We start from the raw sequence: 19,151 nt of genomic DNA, 5'->3' as shown, positions 1-19,151 counted from the left end.
AGCCACAGTTGTAGGCTCATTAACAAATCACAGTGGTACAGAATTGTGAACCCAACAGGGCAGCAGGGAAGAACATAAGAAAACCCACACAGAATAAGGAATACTAATTTGAAGAAAGTATAAAGAAAAGCTCTCTCCTTCCAGTGAAAAGCTGTAAGATATATATATGTATATATATATATATATGCATGATCTCCTCAAATGCATCTTACTCCCAACTCCTGCAAAGAACAAATTAAGGGGCGCCTAGGTGGCTCAGTCGTTAAGCATCTGCCTTCAGCTCAGGTCATGATCCCACGGTCCTGGGATCGAGCCCCACATCGGGCTCCCTGCTCCGCAGGAAACCTGCTTCTCCCTCTCCCACTTCCCCTGCTTGTGTTCCCTCTCTCGCTGTGTCTGTCAAGTAAATAAAATCTTAAAAAAAAAAAAAAACAAATTAAGCAGATGCTCCAAAAATGCTGACTCAGGAAGAAAGTCTTCCAGATGAGTAGAAATCAAATCTGTACAATGAAAACAGACAGTACCTCCTTCTAGGCCAGCGGTGCTCAAAGTGTGGGCACTGGACCATCAGCCTCCAATGGGAACTTTTAGAAATGCAAATTATCACACCCTACCCCAGATCTACAAATCAGAAACTCTGGGGGTGGGGCCAGCAATCTACAGTTGAACAAGTCCTCCAGGTGATTCTGATGCTGTTAATATTTAAGAACCACAGCTTTAGCTAATGTCCAATTCGGTCTGTTTAGGACTGCTATTCTCAGCCCCAGCTGTATATTCAAGTCTCCCGAAGGACTTCTGGGTTTTATCAATGCCCAGGCCTATCAATTTGGCTGCAAAGGTTAATCCAAGCAGAATCTCTGAAATGGATACCTTTAAAGCTTCATCATGAGATTATAATGAGGGGCTCAGGTGAGAACCACTGAGTTAGGACCCAAGATCCCAACCTGAGCTTTGCTACTCCACCAACTGCATAACACTGCCTTCACTCAGCCCTGCGCCCATCCCCCCCATCCCCAAACTTTAAAGGTCTGAAAGCCAAGACAAGCACAGGCTTACACTGAAAATTCTACTGTCATGAAGTCATTATTTACCTTAGATATGAAATAAAAACCAGAAAAGACAGCTCATCAAAAGTGAGCTAGTCTCTGTTGTACGCACAGGCCCACATGCAGCGACAAGCAGAAAACGGAGGTGGAGGGAGAAATGTCTCTGCCTGGTCTTCTGAATCTGAGGAAGTGCAGTGGGCGGACCTGAATCCCAGTGGAAAGCTCTACTGGGTGTGGCCCAACAATTCAGAAGCTGGGGCCAACTCTTCTTCCCATCTATCTTCCCGTATCTCCACATCTATCTTCCTGTACTGCAGAGACTGGAAGGTTAAAATGACATTTCCCAGACTCCCTTGCAGCTACGTGGCCTAGGTGCTGTCCATCAGATGAAGCTGGGTGAGATGTGGAAGGCAACATTTGGAAAGCAAAGACTGGGAAGGTGGGGGCCATGCTTCTGCTGTTTCTGCCAGCATCATTGCTAGAAGTGTCAGATTTTCCCGTGGCAACCTCCTGCCCACGACAGTGGCAGCCTGGGTCTGAACACTCCCCTTCTGGCAAGCCATTTCATGACTGCATGAGAGGTAACTGCTCCCTTGGTGGCCTGCTCTGCCATGAGGGCCTGGAAGGCACTCCTGGAAGCTCAGCCTGAAGTCTGTTTCTTCGCCTTCCCAACCAATTCTATAAGCCATTTAACACCCTGTAATAAATCTCCCTCTCCTTAAACCAGCTAGAGTGAATTCTGTTCTCCGCAAGTGAACCCTGACTGATACAATCAGTAACTGCAAAAGAAATTTTGGAATTCCCCAAAACCACAGCATTAACTCGAGAAGAAGTAAGAATGAGGTGTCTCATCAAATTGAAGAAAAATAATTTTTTACTGAATTCAGAGTCCCTCATTCCTCATCCTACAGTTTCCCTAAGTTCTACTAAATGAAGAGCAATGATTATGAAAAAGTTACCGAAACATAAATTAGTACAGAGATAAGATGCCTTGCTAAGCATGCTTCAAACCACAGCCTTTCTGTGTAATCAACCCTCAAAAGTTCACATCACTCAACAGTTGACTTATAAGGTACCAGATACCACAAATGGTAACCTGCCGGGTAATTACACAAACGGGTCGTGTCAGGGGTGCTGGAGATGTTTATCAGAAGGATTCAGTAGCTTGTGAAGCGTGTTGGATTTAACTCTGCACAGGTGTAGACAAACATTAAACAATGATAAAGCCATCGCCATTACAATTCCATATTAAGAAGCACAGTGCAACAGTTAAGAAATGAATGGTGATGTTTTAGCTGTGGGTTCTGTTATGCTAAAATAACTTTAAACACACTAATTTTAGATGTTATTATTATTGTTATTAAGCTAAAGCTAACAGTCCAGTAAATGTTCCCAAGAGTAAAAATCTAAAAAGAGACAGTATGAGTCTTTTCTAAAATAGACATTTTTCTGTTTATATTTTCAACTTCTTAGGGAGACAGAAGGTGTTTGTTCACCCTGACAAAAGCAAACATCACCAGGTTCAGAGTAAAGATTTGGGTCCCAGTGTATTACTAACCTGGTGACCCTGAACAATCAGTTAACATCTCCGAGTTAGGTTCCTCATCTATAAAATGGGCAAAGTGACAAAATCTACTTATCTATTTCAGGAAGTCATCTTAAGGACCAATTAGAACCTCCACAGGAACCAGCGTTGGCATAGGAAAACCTGAACTGTGAAAGACAAACTGCGGAGGCTCAGTGTGGACCAAACAGAGATTTAAAAACTCTAGGAGGTCCCAGCCATAGGAGGATCTCCACATTTTTGTGAGTTTTACCTCTGGGAACTCAACCTGGTTCTCACAGTGAATATGGGAGAAATATCATTTGCACGTCTCACACAAGGACAGGAAAAGGAACCATTTTGAAATGCATCCGAGTATTCTGTTCTTTTTAACAAGATCTGTCCTCAGGAGAAATTATTTATTAAGAGCCTAACCTGCTGCAGTATTATCAGAGCCTACCTTACTGTTGGGATGATAAATACCCTATTCCAGCCACCCCTAGCCATTCTCTCCCACCTAAGAGGAGGGGAAAAAAACACTTGTGAAGTATACTGTCCAGAGCCAGAGGCTCTCTAATGGGCAGAGACCTAATCACAGGCCTACAGAATACTTCCTCTCCCTCTACAGTCTACCACCCAACACTACCAAAGGCCAATTTGCAGCAGTTCCTTTTATCCATCCAGTACATCATGTCTGGCTACCAAGAAAAAATTACAAAGCATAGCAAAAGGCAAAAAAGACCCCACAATTCGAAGAAACAGAGTGAGCATCAAAACCAGCCTCAAATATGGCAAGAATGTTGAAATGACCAAAACAGGAACTTAAAACAACTATGATTAGTATGCTAAGGGCTCTAATGGATAAAGTAGATAGCATGCAAGGACAAATGAGCAATGTAAACAGAAAAATGGAAATTCTACGGAAGAACCAAAAGAAATACTAGAGATCAAAAACACTGTAAGGATAATGAAGAATGCTTTTGATGGGCTTATTAGTAGACTGGACATGACTGAGGGGAGAATCTCTGAGTTTGAGGATATCTCAATAGAAATCTCCAAAACTGAAAAGCAAAGAGAAAAAGGATTGGGGGGATGGTGGAAACAAAATATCCAAGAACTGCAGTACAGGAACAAAAAGTGTAACATAGATGTAAAAGGAATACCAGAAGGAGAAGAAAAAAAGGAATAGTAGAAATTACTTGAAATAATGATTGAGAACTTCCCTCCAAACCAATGTCAGACATGAAACCACAAATCCATGAAGATAGAAAAAACCAAGCAAGATAATCAAAATCACCTTAAACATTAATGATCTAAATGGACCAATTAATTAAAAGACAGAGCTTGTCAGATGCATCAAAATACAAGACCCAACTATATGCTATCTACAAAAAAAGCTAACATTCCAGTAAATGTTCCCAAGAGTAAAAATCTGAAAAGAGACAGTATGAGTCTTTTCTAAAATAGACATTTTTCTGTTTATATTTTCAACTTCTTAGGGAGACAGAAGGTGTTTGTTCACCCTGACAAAAGCAAACATCACCAGGTTCAGAGTAAAGATTTGGGTCCCAGTGTATTACTAACCTGGTGACCCTGAACAATCAGTTCAGGGTCAAATATAATCTTTAATATATAAATAAATAGATCTATAAATAAATAATCTATAATCTATAAATAAATAATCTATAAATAAAACTTTAATCTATAAGTAAAAATACTTATAGATTAAAAGTAAATGAACAGAGGGGCAGGCACTTGGGTGGCTTAGTCAGTTAAGTCTCTGACTCTTGATTTCGGCTCAGGTCATGATCTTAAGGTCGATGGACTGAGTCCTGTGTTGAGTCCCACAGTGGGGCTCCGCACTCAGCCCTGCATGGGGTTCTGTGCTCAGTGCAGAGTCTGCTTGAGATCCTCTCCCTCTCCCTCTCCCTCTGCCCTTCCTCCTGCTCACACATGCTCTCTCTAAATAAATCTTTAAAAAACAAAAAAGGAAATGAACAGAGAAAGATAATGCCATGCACACACTAATCAAAAGACAGCAGAAATAGCTATATTATTTCACTCAGAGCCCATTTTGAAGCAAGGAAAGTTACCAGGGATAAGGAGGGACATTATAGAATGACAAAGGGATCAATTCTCCAACAGGATATTAACAATCTTCAGTGGAACAGAATAGAAAACCTAGGAACAGACCTACATAAATATAGTCAACTGATCTTTGACAAAAGAGCAAAGACAGCCTCCTCAACAAATGGTGCTGGAACAATTAGATATCCACATGCAAAAAAAAAAAAAAAAAAAAAAAGACCCTAGGCACAGATCTTACACCCTTCACAAAAATTAACTCAAAATGGATCAGAGACCTAAATGTAAAACTCCTAGAAGATCATAAAGGAGCAAACTTAGATGGCCTTGGGTTTGGCATGGACTGATGCATGAAAGAAAGAACTGAGAAGCTGGACTTCATTAAATTAGAAATTTCTGCTCTGCAAAAGACAATGTCAAAAAAATGAAAAGATAAGCAAAAGACTGGGATCAAGTATTTGCAAAAGAACAGCCAATTAAGAACTGCTGTCCAAAATACACAAAGAACTCTTAAAACTCAACAAGAAAAAAAAAAAAAAAAAACCCAATGCAAAAATGGGCCAAAGACCTTAACAAAAACCTCCAAGGAGGATATATAGATAGGAAGTAAACATATGAAAAGATGCTCCGCATCATCTGTCATCAGGGAAATACAAATTAAAACAGTAACAAGATACCAATACATGCCTATTAGAATGGCCAAAGTCCAGAACATTGACAACACCAAATGCTGGTAAGGATGTGCAGCAACAGGAACTCTCATGGATTACTGATGGGAATGCAAAATGGTACAGTCATTTTAGAAGACAGAATGGCAGTTTCTTACAAAATTACAATAGTCTTATCATACAACCACAAACTGAAAACTTATGTCCACACAAAAACTTACTTATGAATGTTTACAGCAGCTTTATTCCTAATTATTGAAAACTGGAAGCAACCAAGGTATATTTCAGTGCATGGTTAAATAAACCATGGACATCCAGATATTGGAATATTATTCAGCACTAAAAAAAAAAAAAAAGAACTATGAAGCAATGAAAAGACATGAGGGAAACTTAAATGCGTATTACTGAGTGAAAGAAGCTAATCTGAAAAGGCTACATACTGTATGACTGCAACTATATGACATTCTAAAAAAAGGCAAAAGTATGGTGATAGTAACAAGATCAGTGGTTGCTAGAGGTGAGGGAGTAGGGAAGGAGAATAGGCAGAATACAGAGGATGTTTAGAGCAGTGAAAATACCATGTATGATACTATAATGGTGGATACGTATCATTATACAATTTGTCCAAACCCACAGAATGTACACTACCAGAAGTGAACCCCGATGCAAACTAGGGACTTTGGTGATAATGATGTGTCAGTGTAGGTTCATCAACTGTAACTCATGTACCATTCTGAGGGAAAATAATGGGGAGACTGTGCATGCTTAGGGATAGGTGGTATACAAGAAATCTCTGAACCTTCCTTTCAATTTTGCTGTGAACCTAAAACTACTCAAAAATATTAAGTTTATTAAAAAAAAAAAAAAGGATCATTAGTAGCCAGGACAATCCAGATTAACTTAATCAGGGGTGCCTGCGTGGCTCAGTCGGTTAAGTGTCTGCCTTCGGCTCAGGTCATGATCCCAGTGTCCTGGGATCAAGCCCCGCATCAGGCTCCCTGCTCTCCCTCCTCTCTGCTTCTCCCCCTGCCTCTCCCCCTGCTTGTGCTCTCTCTCTCTGTGTCACATAAATAAATAAAATCTTAAAAAAAAAAAAAAAAGACTAAATTAGGGTAGAGTAACTAGGGACACACCTGTATAATCTCCCTTTATTTTCAAAGAACCCTTGAAGCAGGTTGGATTCTTTTCCTTTACAGTTGAGAAAACTGCAAGTCAAACAGGTTGATCTACACCAAACCCCATGCCTATTCCACAGGGCTACAACCCAGGCAGTTAGGTTACCTTAGGGCAGGGTTTCTCAATCTTGGCCCTACTGACATTTTGGGTCAGATCATTTTTTGCGATAGGGGGCTGCCTGGTGCACTGTAGGATGTTTAGCAACATCCCTGGCCACCCCCCTCCTCCCAGATGTGACAACCAAAAATGTGTCATTACCAAATATGCCCTGGGGCAGAACTACCCCACCCTGAATTGAGAACCATTGCCTTAGATGGTGCTGCCCATTCATGCAATGCAATCACGGAAGCCTTCCGTGTACCAGGCCCAGTGCCAGGCACTGAGGACACAATGTCAAATAAACCACAGAACCTGCCTCACGAGGGGGATGACGGACTGACCAATGAGTGGTTGGTACAATGTGGGTGGAGATATGCGCTTCCACAAATTAGAGTGGTGGCAGAACTAAGACTGTAATTCTGTTGGAGTCTGGGGTTGCAGAGGTAAAGTCTCTGGAGCTGTTCATTATTGATGACAGCAATTAACAGTGACCAGGTAACTTTTATTGGGTCCTTAACTCTATGCTAGGCATGGTGCTAAAAGGCTTTTTATCTGACCTCATTTAAACATCCCTAAAACTATTTATGAAGAGTCATTACTATCACCATTTTTCAGATGAGGAAACTGAGGCTATAAGACTCTTAGTCTTAAGTGAGTAGGTAAATCACAGAGCCAAAAATGACCCAAGAGCCCAGGTTGTTTTGACACCAATTATAATACCTGGAGGATGTGCCAAGAATTTGGCAAGCAGGGATGGGGACTTCAAGCTATCCTTATGAAGGGTACCACTGGACAACAATGTAGCTGAAACTAATTTAAAATAAAGTCTTTTTAATTTGGCGTTACGATACAGAAGTGCCCATGATTCAGCAGAAGGCAGACCTGCCTAATGCAGAATATTATTCTCCAGTATTACAGGTTGAACTCAGTCTTAATTTTTTTAAAAGCATCAAGGTTACAATATAATTAGGAACCAGCTGCAATTGTAATTACAGTTCCCAATATAATTTGTTACATATTAGCAAGTGTCAAATTACTACTGCTCCTTAAATGAATAAAAACTGATTGTGCTGAAGACTGGGATGTATGTTCCTGATGGGGAACAAAGGAATATAAAAAATATATGACATATTTATAAAGTGCTGAAAGGTTCTACTTAGGAGATCACAAGTTGCTGGAGCCCAGATAATGCCATAGAAAGTTAAAATGGCTTCTGAGAGAGAACAGTTAACTTAATAAATGCAGAGGAAGATAAAGCAACAAATCAAATGACAATAGAAAAGTTGCTTCCACTAAATAATACCTTACCTGTTCAAAATTCTGCTGTGCATCAACATCATCGAACTGAAGAATAGTCAAGGACCCAGGAGGAAGCCAAAAGAAAAAGAACAGGAGCCCTCTGCACAGCCAGGGCTCTCATCCTAAAGAATGCATACAATGTCATTCACGTGAGCCCTCCTCTGCTCTCTCCCACAGTCCACAGACTTCTGACATTACTCTGAACAACTTCTCAGATTCCAAACCCACAGCTCACACTTCTATAAAGCTACCGATGTCACAGGCCTGGCTCTGAGCTTTGCAAACATGAGCACACTGACCCAGTAAACAAATACAACTATGCCCCTTTTTATAGATCAGGAAACTGAGGTACACGTATAGTAACTTCCCCAGAGCCATAGTTCGAACACAGAGTCCAAGATTTCAACCATTATATTATACTGGCTTTCAGAAGAAAAGAGAGAATAGAAGATTGAAAGAGCAAGAGAACCTAGAAATTAAAAGAAAATTAAGACACATCAACCAATTGCAATGCTTGGGTCTTACTTAGATGACAATTTAAAAAACTATTTAAAAAAATTGTAAGAAATGGGGAAATGGGTAAAGTGTGTACAGAATAGATATTTGATAATATTGAAGAATCACTGAATTTTTTTTTAAGATATAATATTTTGGTTGTGCATTTAAAAAAATCTCTTTTAGAGATACACACTGGTATTTACATATACAATGATATGATGTTGGGGATTTGCTTTGAAAAAATCAGGGGGATGGAAGGAGGAGCAATAGTGTGGTATAAATGAAACAATATTGGCCATAAACTGATGATTCCTAAAACTGGCTAGAAAGGACATGGGGGTTCATTATACTTTTCTTTTTTTTTTTTTTTTTTTGCACATTATGGAAAATATCCATAATGAGAAGTTTAAAAAATGCTGCAGTTCTTTCAAGACCTAAGTCAAATGCCAATTCCTCCAGGAAGATATCCTGATGGAAACCAAATTCCCCTCATGGAATGCTATTTGCCCCTATTTTATGGGCCTTGCAATTGGACATTTAAATTTTCACCCTATCCCTAACCAACAATATGACCTCCTGTGTTCTCATTTGTTAGAGAAGTGGGGGGAGGGAGGGAAAGGATTGAATGAAAGCAGTGTAAGCTGGGGCAGAATCTAACAGTGCCTTGCTTCCCAGTTACTGGTACCCTTTCCATATTCCTATTCACAGCAGCTGAGTTGATGGAGTCGTTGGAGGACAGCTGAGCCCTAAGGGGAGGCTCTCCTGGCCTTCTGAACTAATCGTCATCTAAACTATTTTCTCTTAAGAATCTAAGCCAGCAGAGGGTCTGGGCTGAGGGGGCAGCAGGTCATGCTGGCTGGTGATGTGGCACTAGTGAAGGTTAATGACCTCCTGGGGTTGAACAACAACAACAGAAATTAAACTGGTTCCCTACCTTTCTTCTTATATGAAAATAACTGCAGATAATTAGTAAACAATTTCAAAAAGCGAGAGACTTATAAAGAGTACTAGAAAAACAAGTGGTTTCTGATATAATATTAAGTGGGGAAGCCATGTTTAAACATCACAGACAGCTCAGAATCCATAAAGGAATCCATAAATGAAAAGATTAATAAATATGTAATTTTTCAAAAATGAGTATGAACCAGCTAAATATCAAACTACCACCAAAAAAAAAAAAAAAAATGTGCAACAGACAGGGCAAAGGGCCAAGGTTCTTAATTTAAAAGTGCTCTTAGAACAAATCAATGTGAAAAGACAAATAATCCAAAAGAAAACTGGACAAAGGTCAAGACCAGGCTCTTCTCAAACTACTGGTGGACACCAAAATAGGGCTATAACAAATCTCCAAGAACCACCAAAAAAGAGAACCAGGGGCTGAGCTTTTCTTTCTGGTACTGAGAGGGAGACAATGGAAAGAAGTGGAATCCTCAAACCCAAGAGTCAACATCAACCTGCAATAAAAGAAGTGTGTGAGTGCTCACAAGAAATCAAATTAGGACACAGATGCAACGGGAAGACCATGTGAAGACACAGGGAGAAAAAAGCCATCTAAGAACTAAAGAGCACATTCTAAAGCTTGTCTCACCTTGCCAACCTGGCCAACACCTTGGTCCTGGACTTCTAGCCTCTAGATTTGTGAGAATATAAATTTCTGTTGTTTAAGCCACTCTGTCTCTGGTGCTTTATTATGGCAGACCCAGCAAATTAATATAGAATCATTTAATATACACCATGCAAGTTACACCAGTTGGGCATTCTTTTATTTATTTATTTTACTGTTTCATTTATTTATTTTGGATCCAGGGTCAAGGACTGCATTTGGTTGTCAGGTCTCTTTGGAGGTCTTATAATCCAGCCTTTTCATTCCCAACATTGACATTTTTGAGGTCAGACCAGAGGTCTTACAGAAAGTCCTACTTTCTGGATTTGTCTGATTGTTTCTGATGATTAGACTCAGATTCAACATTTTTAGCAAGAATTCTCCAAAAGTCACGCATGTTACATACTTCCCACTGCATCACATCAGTGGGCTGGCAATGCCAGCTTGTTCCATTTCCTGATGATGTTAAATTGTATCACAGGTGGAAGCAGAGCCCTTCATTGTACAGGTACTTCCCACTCCACCCCACCCCCCCCAATTAGTAATTTACAAGGAGACACTCAGAGACAATGGGAATTCCAACAGTCTTTTACTGAAGAATTTTGGCATCCACTGAAGACCCTTGCCCAAATCAATTATTACCTACAGGTTGTGAAGTAATTTTTTTTTCCTTTTCTTATTCTATCAAGCCTTCTACCTTTATTGGCTGGCATTCTTTGGTAAAAAAAGAGCTTTACCTCCCACTCTGTCTCACTTTGACTTTTGGGGGGATGAATACTATTCTCTCATGGAATGATAGTGTTGTTGTTGTTTTTTTAATTCAATGTGTTAGTCTATTTGCAACTGATTTGTTTTTATCATGGTAAAACATACACAAAACTTAACATTTTAACCATCTTCAAGTGTACAATTCAGTGGCATTTAGTGTATGCACAATGTTGGACAACCACCAGCACTAATCATTTCATCATTCCAAACAAACTCTATAGCCACTAATATCCAATTGATTTTAATAGCCATTATTTTTTGTAATAATTGTGACACACTCATTGTAATATGTATATGTATACATATATATGTGTGTTTAAAGAATGAAAATCATAATACACAAGAATGACTGCTAATATTAAAATTTGGCCAACTTAAATAAACCATCATGCAAAAGTTGTTGGCATAGAAAGGCAACATCCAAACCCACTGATCAAACATAACATCACAGGAAACAACCAAGAATTATGTGCCCCCTGAAGTAGCACTCAGTACCAAGTACCCAATAACCTGAGAGAGGCACCCAGCACACCTTAGGAAGTCCTCAAGCCAAAAACAAAACAAAAAAAAACAATTAATAAAACCCTAAGCTTGATCAAGCCTCCAGATCTAACTATCACTTGTCAAACACTGGGGAAAGAAGAACACCAGAGGGAGGCAATCAGCAAAATCCAAATTGTAGGAAAGTACAGGAAAGATGATCCAATTCCCTCATCAAATAAACTGAAAGGAAATAAAATAAAAGAGGCAGGAGAACCTATAGATTAACAGGATTTAAAGGGGAAATCAGTCAAATGCCATGTGTGGCCTGTGTCTGAATCTTGATTAGAACAAACCAACCGTAAAAACTATAAATTTAGGACATGGGATTTAACATCCTGGCAGGTGCTTCAAGGAATGGCGAAATAAAACTAAGACCCTTATACCTAAGAAGAACTAAAGAGAACTAAAAAAATAAAAATAAAAAACTTAAAAAACCTGCCAACCGATATAGAGAAATGACAAGAACACTCCTGTCTCTGACTGAGCTCTAAATTAAACAACAAACAAACAAACAGGCTCCCTTTCTCCCTGGGAGTCACACTGTTGCCACAGCTTTATGGCAAGGAATGAGAACAGGGGTCCCATTCACAAACCACTGTGAAGGATATCAGATGGGAACGAGCGTTAGGTAGTACTGGAAAAATCAGACAACAGCCAAGACCAAGAAGGCGTTAGCTGGCTAAAGAGATTAAATTTTATTCTGTAGGCAGTATGAAACTACACTGTGTAACAAGGTAAATTAAAGAAGGCAATGTCATACAGTGGTTACGTGCCGGGACTCTGGACCCAGGCTGCCTGTCTTGAAATCCTAGCTCAGCCACTTCTAAGCTGTGTGCCCTTGGACAACTCATTTAACCTCTCTGTTCGACAAGACAAACGCTGTTCAGTCGAGTTTGCCCATCTGTATAATAGAAGTAAGAACAGCACTTACACGTCATAGGATTGCTGAGATTAAACTACTTCATGTTCACAGTGCCCAGAACAGTGCCTGACTTTATAAGTATTAAATAAATGTAACCTGCTATTGTTATTTGCATAACCTTTCTGAGCCTTAAGTTTCCTGTCAAATGAGGCTACAATACCTTCCCTGCTATGCTGTAGATGATTATAAAGATAATCATAAAGATAAGCGTGGGTCTTCATATTATCTGGTTATTTTAATCCCCGTAGACTGTGAGTTCTTGAAAACATGCCCTTAATAGCTTACTCATCTTGGTAAGCCCAGTACAGTATGAGCTGGTAGATGGTTGGTACCCACAACACACCTGAATGCATCTTCTCGAAGTGTTATGTGCTGTCCACGTGAACACAGTCCTGCTATTAGCATGGCAGTGCGAGCCAGTCTTAGAAGCTGCCTTTGACAGGTCTGGACAGACCGGCGAGGGAAGTGAAGGAAACAGACCAGAGGCAAGACCAGCCTGGAAGCTACAGCAACGCTGTAGCTAAAAAGGAGTGAAGACCTGGACATGAAGGGAAGAGACAGGACACTCCAGGGCAGAAGCGTTTACTGAACCCATCTCTCTGTCCTCTTGCAAATTCCTGCCTGAGGCCTCTCCTGGCACCCACAACAGGTACTTAACTGAGCTCGCTGGAGACTTTAGCCAGTAGGAAAGTTAAGTCGCAGGCTGAAAGTGAGGAACGACCAACAAGATGAATTCAATTCTAAGTAAGCAGAGTCGGAAATACCTCTGGAGCAGCAAAGTTGAGATTTCCAACGAACAGCTGCCGATGCAAAGGCTGCTGCCTGAGAGAGCTACCTGGACTGGCTGACGCGGAGCCGGCACCCTCAGAGGGACGAGGACCTCGGGACATCCACATTTCAAGGGCAAGCAGAAGGATGAAAAGAAGCCCGCAAAGGAGAATAAAGGACTAATGTGAGAGTTAAGAGGCCAACCGTGAGAGGGGACATCATGAAAGCTGACAGAAAGTGTTACAGGCACGAAGGGGTGGGACATGGGGTCCCATGAGACCAGATGTAAGGAGGACAGGCCAACAGGTTCAGATCTGGTGACCCTGAGGAGGGAATGTCAAGAAAGAGAAAAGACACAAGTTCATTTTCAGGGACTTTGAATATGGGTGGGTAGTCAAGAAATGGAGAAAAGTACAACCCTTGCATAATAATCATACATTCCTTTAAATAATAATTCAGGGATGTGCTCCAAAAATAATACCCTGACCCCAATGCAGAATCAAAATTAATCCTAAAACCCTAAAATTTATACTGGATTTTATCACTATGTAGTTAATTCTGCAAAAAGTTGAACTTACAACCAATTCAAAAGGTGCTGCACCCTTGGCTTAGGAAGGCAGCTACGTTTAATGACACAGTAATGAGAGTTCCAGACCAATACTTTAAACTTCAATGTGCATACAGTCCCCTGGGGATCTGGTGAAAATGCAGATTCTGATGCGACAGGATCTTTGGCCTGGGCTGCATCCAAAAATGCTGCAATTCTAACAAGCTCCCAAGTAAACCAATGCTGCTGGTCCATGGACCAAAACTTCTGATAGCGAGGCTCCAGGAAGACCACTCAGAGAATCTGGCTAAGCAGCCACACCGGCTAGGTATTATGGTGAACAGTGAATGGATCACAAGCTTAAGAAAAGCACACTATGTTTTGTTTTGTTTTAAGATTTTATTGATTTATTTGACAGAGAGAGACACAGCGAGAGAGAGGGAACACAAGCTGGGGGAGTGGGAGAGGGAGAAGCAGGCTTCCCGCCGAGCAGGGAGCCCGATGCGGGGCTCGATCCCAGGACCCTGGGACCATGACCTGAGCCAAAGGCAGACGCTCAACGACTGAGCCACCCAGGCGCCCCAAGAAAAGCACACTATGTTTTGTTGGGGTAAGTCAAATAATGTCTATGTCCTCCAGCTTTCAGTTAGGCAGAAATGTCACACAGCCCGCAAAGACATCTCTTGGCCATCCTATAGCACTTTCTAATTCCCAAAGTGTTTTGCACACGTTATACTGCATTTGCTCATCACACATCACAGATAGTCCCTGCTTTCCACAGGGTGATACTAAGCACCTAGAGAAGTTAGACTCGTCCACGTTGGCACCATCAGCGGAAGCAGCAGGCATGTAACCCACTCCTGCGTGGCTAGCTCCTCACTAAACCAGAGCTACTTAAAAATAAACAAAATATTCTTCGCAGCCTCTTCCCACTTAAGTCATCAATTCTGAGCTCCTCTGCAGCTCAATCTACCACTGTAACCAGACTCAGACATATGAGAATCACAAGTCTAACTTGGAAAAACATCTAAATAGGCATCTGGGGCTTCAAGGCTTTTCAAATCAGGCTTATGACGGGGTTCAGGACACGCACCAAACGCAGCACCTTGGCATATGGAATGTCTGAAGCCAAAGGGGTCTGAGAAAAGAGCAGAGGCAGGAAGGTCACTCTGACCTCCTCCCCCACAACCCTCTTTCCTGAAATCGGTCATGTAACTCCCATGTGAAGGGTACCCTCCCTGTACCAGGAGGAGGAAAGACATTCTTATCACCAGAGATGGGGATCTGGGGGCCCAGACAGCTGTACAAACAAACCTCATTAAACTAACCTTTGTCTTCTAGTTACTTCTTCATCATTTACTACTCCTGGCCCAAACCCCTTCATCTCAATTCTTTACAAATCCACTTTGTCTAAAAGCTTCCTGCCCTGGTCACTTCTCTGTGTCTTCATTCTCTTGTGATGACTCCCATGTACTAGTAAAAATTCAATAAAATTTGTATGCTTTCCTCCTGTCAATTTGTTTTTGTCAATTTAATTTTCAAATCCAGCCAGGGACCCCTAGGAGGGTCCAGAAAAACTTTTTCCTCCTCTACACTTACTTATACAATTTTCTTACAAATTGTACTGCGCTAGTCTTATGCAAAAGACATTTTACCACAGAACGGTAAGTGTATCTTGAAATACCTGACTCATATCAAGTCAACAATTTTCATGGATAACATGTGGAAACTGTGACTACATGTGGAAATCAAGACAAAGCTACCAGCCTAATAACAGTCATTAAATAGAGTGGTTTATTTAGGTTAAATTACTAAGAATTTCAACACTGCCAACTCTGCTATGTTGTCAGCACCTAAAGTCAAAAGGAACCATCCGGGCTTATTTTCACTCACGCAACTGCACAGCAAATTTCCAAAGGAAATGGTTGAGTATGAGTACTCTATCTTGTAAACGTTTCCAATCAACAAACCAGACCACCACGCTACAAATCAACCACTGGGAATAATTGAGGTAACAGACCAGAGCCACCATTAATTGGGCCGATTTAACCCAACAAGAGGGTCTGGTTAAACAGGGCCCGCTCAGTTGCTGTTAAAGACATTGCTAAGGGAATTCTGTCACTGCGGAGAGGGCACAGCCCCCTTAAGCCCCAGCAAAACCAACACGCATCTGCAGAGTCACACATTCCTCTGTTCCAAGATCCACCGGAAGGCATCATGGCAGGAAGGATGGGTGCTTATGAAGCAGCAAATGCTGAGCAAGGAGGGTTGGAAGAAACCGTGCTCAGCAGGCCTCATCCTCATAAAGAGTGGAAAACTTAGGGTGGAATGATTCCCTTTAAGAACAGAACAAAAGCAGAGGCTTGACTAGGACAAAAGGTCAAAGGAGCAGGAGTCAGAGCCCCTCCAGCAATCTTATAAAGAACTCCATAACCAAAAAGACCTGCTCCCTAGTTTGTTTAGATGTTTTATTGTGGCTTTCAACCCTTCCCACCACCTCCACCCCCCAGTTCTCTACTGACTGACCAACACTTTCAAGAGGTGTGGCCTAACTGGGGAACACCCACAGCACAGGGGCCCCAAACAAGGTAGGCCAGGGAAAAGGCTACCAGACCAAGGTTACTCTGTAACATTTCTCTGCCTTTCACTTGCTGTTTCTTATCACTGGAATGGGTCTTCCCTCTTCTCCCCAACCATTCCTGCTGAAATACCACCTCGGTCGTCCACAGAAATGGTCTCCTTCCCTGATGCCCCCATAGCCCTTATTATGGCACTAACCCTACTTAGGGCATTTCCATGAGAGGAGTCAGCCTGTAGTATGGTTGTGGTTTTCTTGAAGGCCCAAAGGGAGGCCAATTCATTTTCATATCCTCAGTTTAGCCCCATTTGGAACATTAGAAAGAACACAATACGATCATAGCAACAACTCATCCAAGAATGGAGTATCAATACTAAGTGTACTAGTCCTACAGACCAAATTTTCATTATTATTAATGCTTTGTCTCCAAATATATTTCTTTTAGTTCTAGGCTAATTTTACACAAATTATTGGTCCATGTCTAGTTTTGATCTGAACATCTCTGAACTTGAGTGAGCATTCTCTAACTCTTAACAGTTTCATTTAGTTTCATTTCATCGTTACTAATGTACAAACTCAACCAATGATGAAGAAGGAATGTTCGCTACAACCAAACTGGGGGGCGGGGAGGGGTGTGAAGGGGAAGGAAATGTTTTTCCCTTCTATTACTACTTTTTAAAAATGCATTTTTTGAGGACTTGCATGAAATATAATTTTAAAAACTCATCTGCATTTTAGCACATGCGGAGCTTGGAAGTTTTTAAAAGAAATCCTGAAAACAACAGAAATAGTACAGGCAGACCACTTACCATTTACCATATAGCCAGGGAAGCCATAAGGATTATTCTTACAAAAGTAGGCAGAACAAGAGAATGGAAGCTTTTTGAGTTTGTCCCAAAATACTAAGAGTTTTAGATCAAGGTTACATCGTGAAAAAACAAGTACCTTTTGCATTGTACCGGATTTAAAAGGGTTAATGCAGTTTCCAAAAATGAATACCAGGGATCCTCAAAGAATCTACCTAAAATAGTTATCTATACCCATATGTTCTCACACACACACACACACACACACATAAATACACTCATGCACACACCCAAGAGCACACTCCTGAGGACGGAACTCAAGAGTAATTACAGAAAAGAAAAAGGCCACTTAGGCCACGTAGTCTAGGAACATGAAGAAGTCTGCAGATTTGGGGAGCCTGGAGAAACTTAAGTCATAGAACAGCATTTAAATATATTTGTCTGCTTACAATTTCCATTGCAAATGTGATTAGTTTGCTTGAATAAATAGGAATATGATGTGTTGGCCATGTTTCCCTCTTGAGGGTTATCACAGAGTTTTGATTAAGGACAAATGTTTCAAATGTTGGGTATATTTAAGTTCACTGCACTTAAAATGAACTAAGAAGTTGTACAGGCTTGATTAAAGGGCTACCTTCGTGAACTTAAATTAAAAGCTATAAATTCCAATGATTCAAGTGATTGGGACTAAATACGGTATTCTGTCAGAAAAGTTGAAATGGAGTCCAAAGAGACTGAAATGGTGTCCAGGTTTCAAAAAACGGTGAAAGAGTAAAGGTCAAGCTGTCGGAGTTGCCTTTCCTCTGGGTTAGTGAATGATTCACATTACGCAGAATTCCTTTTAAGTAAAACATCACAAGAGTTACAGGCTCCCAGAACAATCTGTTTTGTCATTTCTAAAAAGAAGCCTCCCAAACGCTCAGAGGCCGGTATGTAAGTGTTGTCAGATGGGGAGAGGAGGTTGAAGGATGAGAAGTGGGGGTGGGATAGTGGTCCTCTGGAGTTTTTACACACACGCGCACGCAAGCCAACTATTCCGAGCAGCCTCCAAAACGGAAGTCAAGGTGACTTCCCCACCGCGGGAGGGCGGGGCCTTTGAAACCTAATAGGATCAGGCTTCAGCCCGGGCTGTCGGGAAGAAGCCCCAGTCAACAACAACCGGGGTCAGAAGCAGGTGCGCTCTAGGGTGGCCGAGGGGCTCTGATGTCCCCGGGCCCACCGGGCTTCTCCAGGCCGACCTTGGCTCAGCCCGCAGGGCGCCAACCAGGCACCGACTCCCCTCCCGGGCCAAGTGGGAGGGTTCAGCCGGCAAAGTTTCCTACAGCAAGGTCGGGCCTCCGTCCCCGCACAGGCCACATGTGCTGCCCGGGAGGAGGGGTCACCTCCCTTCTCCCACTGATGCAAGGTGGAACAGCTGCCCCGCGCCCCTCTCTCTTTGTTTTCCACGTTGCACCAACTCGGCACGTGAACGCCTGAGGCTCCCGAGCCCCGGGGCCCCGGCTGGCCGGCACGCGCGCCCCGGGGCAACGGGCCGACGCTTACCTTGGCGGCCGCCATGCTTCGCCCCGGGTGCGGGCGGTTGCAGGACCCTCTCGGCGGCTCACTTCCCGTCCGGGCGGCAGCGGGGATGGCGGTACAGCCCGGCAGCGTGCGCGCCCGGCCTGCCTCCCCACGCCCTCCCGCCGGCGCGGGTCATGCGGGCGCCGCCAGCCCATTGGCTGCGCCCGGCCCGGGCCGGCGGGGCGCGCGTGATCCGACGGCCTCTGCCCCGCGGCCGGGGCGGGCCCGGGTCCGGGGGCGGTGGACGCGGCGCGCGCACGTGACGCCCGCTTTGCTGTCCCGCGGCGGCCACCTCGATGGCCAGGGTTCAGGGGCTCACGGGGGGCGGGAGCCGGCGTCCTGGGGGTAGGTGACCTGAGGAGGGAAGCTGCGACTTCGACCGGGGCCGGCCGTACCAGGGGCTGCTCCAGGGCGGGTAGACCCGCAAGGAGGGGCACGCAGCCTGAGGAAGTTGAGAACTCCGCTAGATACTGTTAAGCCGGATTTTCCATGTCGGTTCGCCTGGGAACGGGCTCCACTCTGCACCATCCTAGAATGTATCCAAAGGCATTGGCCAGTCAAGGGAAGATAGCAAATATCACTGGCGAATCTACTTTGAGGCCAAATCTGTAAACTCTAAGTACCAAACAGGTATATATAGTG

General features: G+C 42.6%; 1 protein-coding gene across 1 annotated transcript in view; it reads right to left on the bottom strand.

The window, feature by feature from the left end:
* The window catches only part of SLC25A13 (solute carrier family 25 member 13), a 175,854-nt gene extending 157,140 nt beyond the window's left edge, over positions 1–18,714 (bottom strand). Inside the window, 1 exon segment of the mRNA XM_081799691.1 lies at positions 18,492–18,714. Coding sequence (XP_081655817.1) covers positions 18,492–18,506 — 15 coding nt within the window. The 5' untranslated portion in view covers positions 18,507–18,714.
* Between the last annotated feature and the right edge of the window lie 437 nt (positions 18,715–19,151).

This window comes from Leptonychotes weddellii, chromosome 12, assembly GCF_054177405.1.
Source record: "Leptonychotes weddellii isolate Sample4059 chromosome 12, ASM5417740v2, whole genome shotgun sequence".
NCBI classification, from domain to species: domain Eukaryota; kingdom Metazoa; phylum Chordata; class Mammalia; order Carnivora; family Phocidae; genus Leptonychotes; species Leptonychotes weddellii.
Note: the sequence above shows the minus strand (reverse complement) of the source record. Positions and strands in the feature narration are given on the sequence as shown.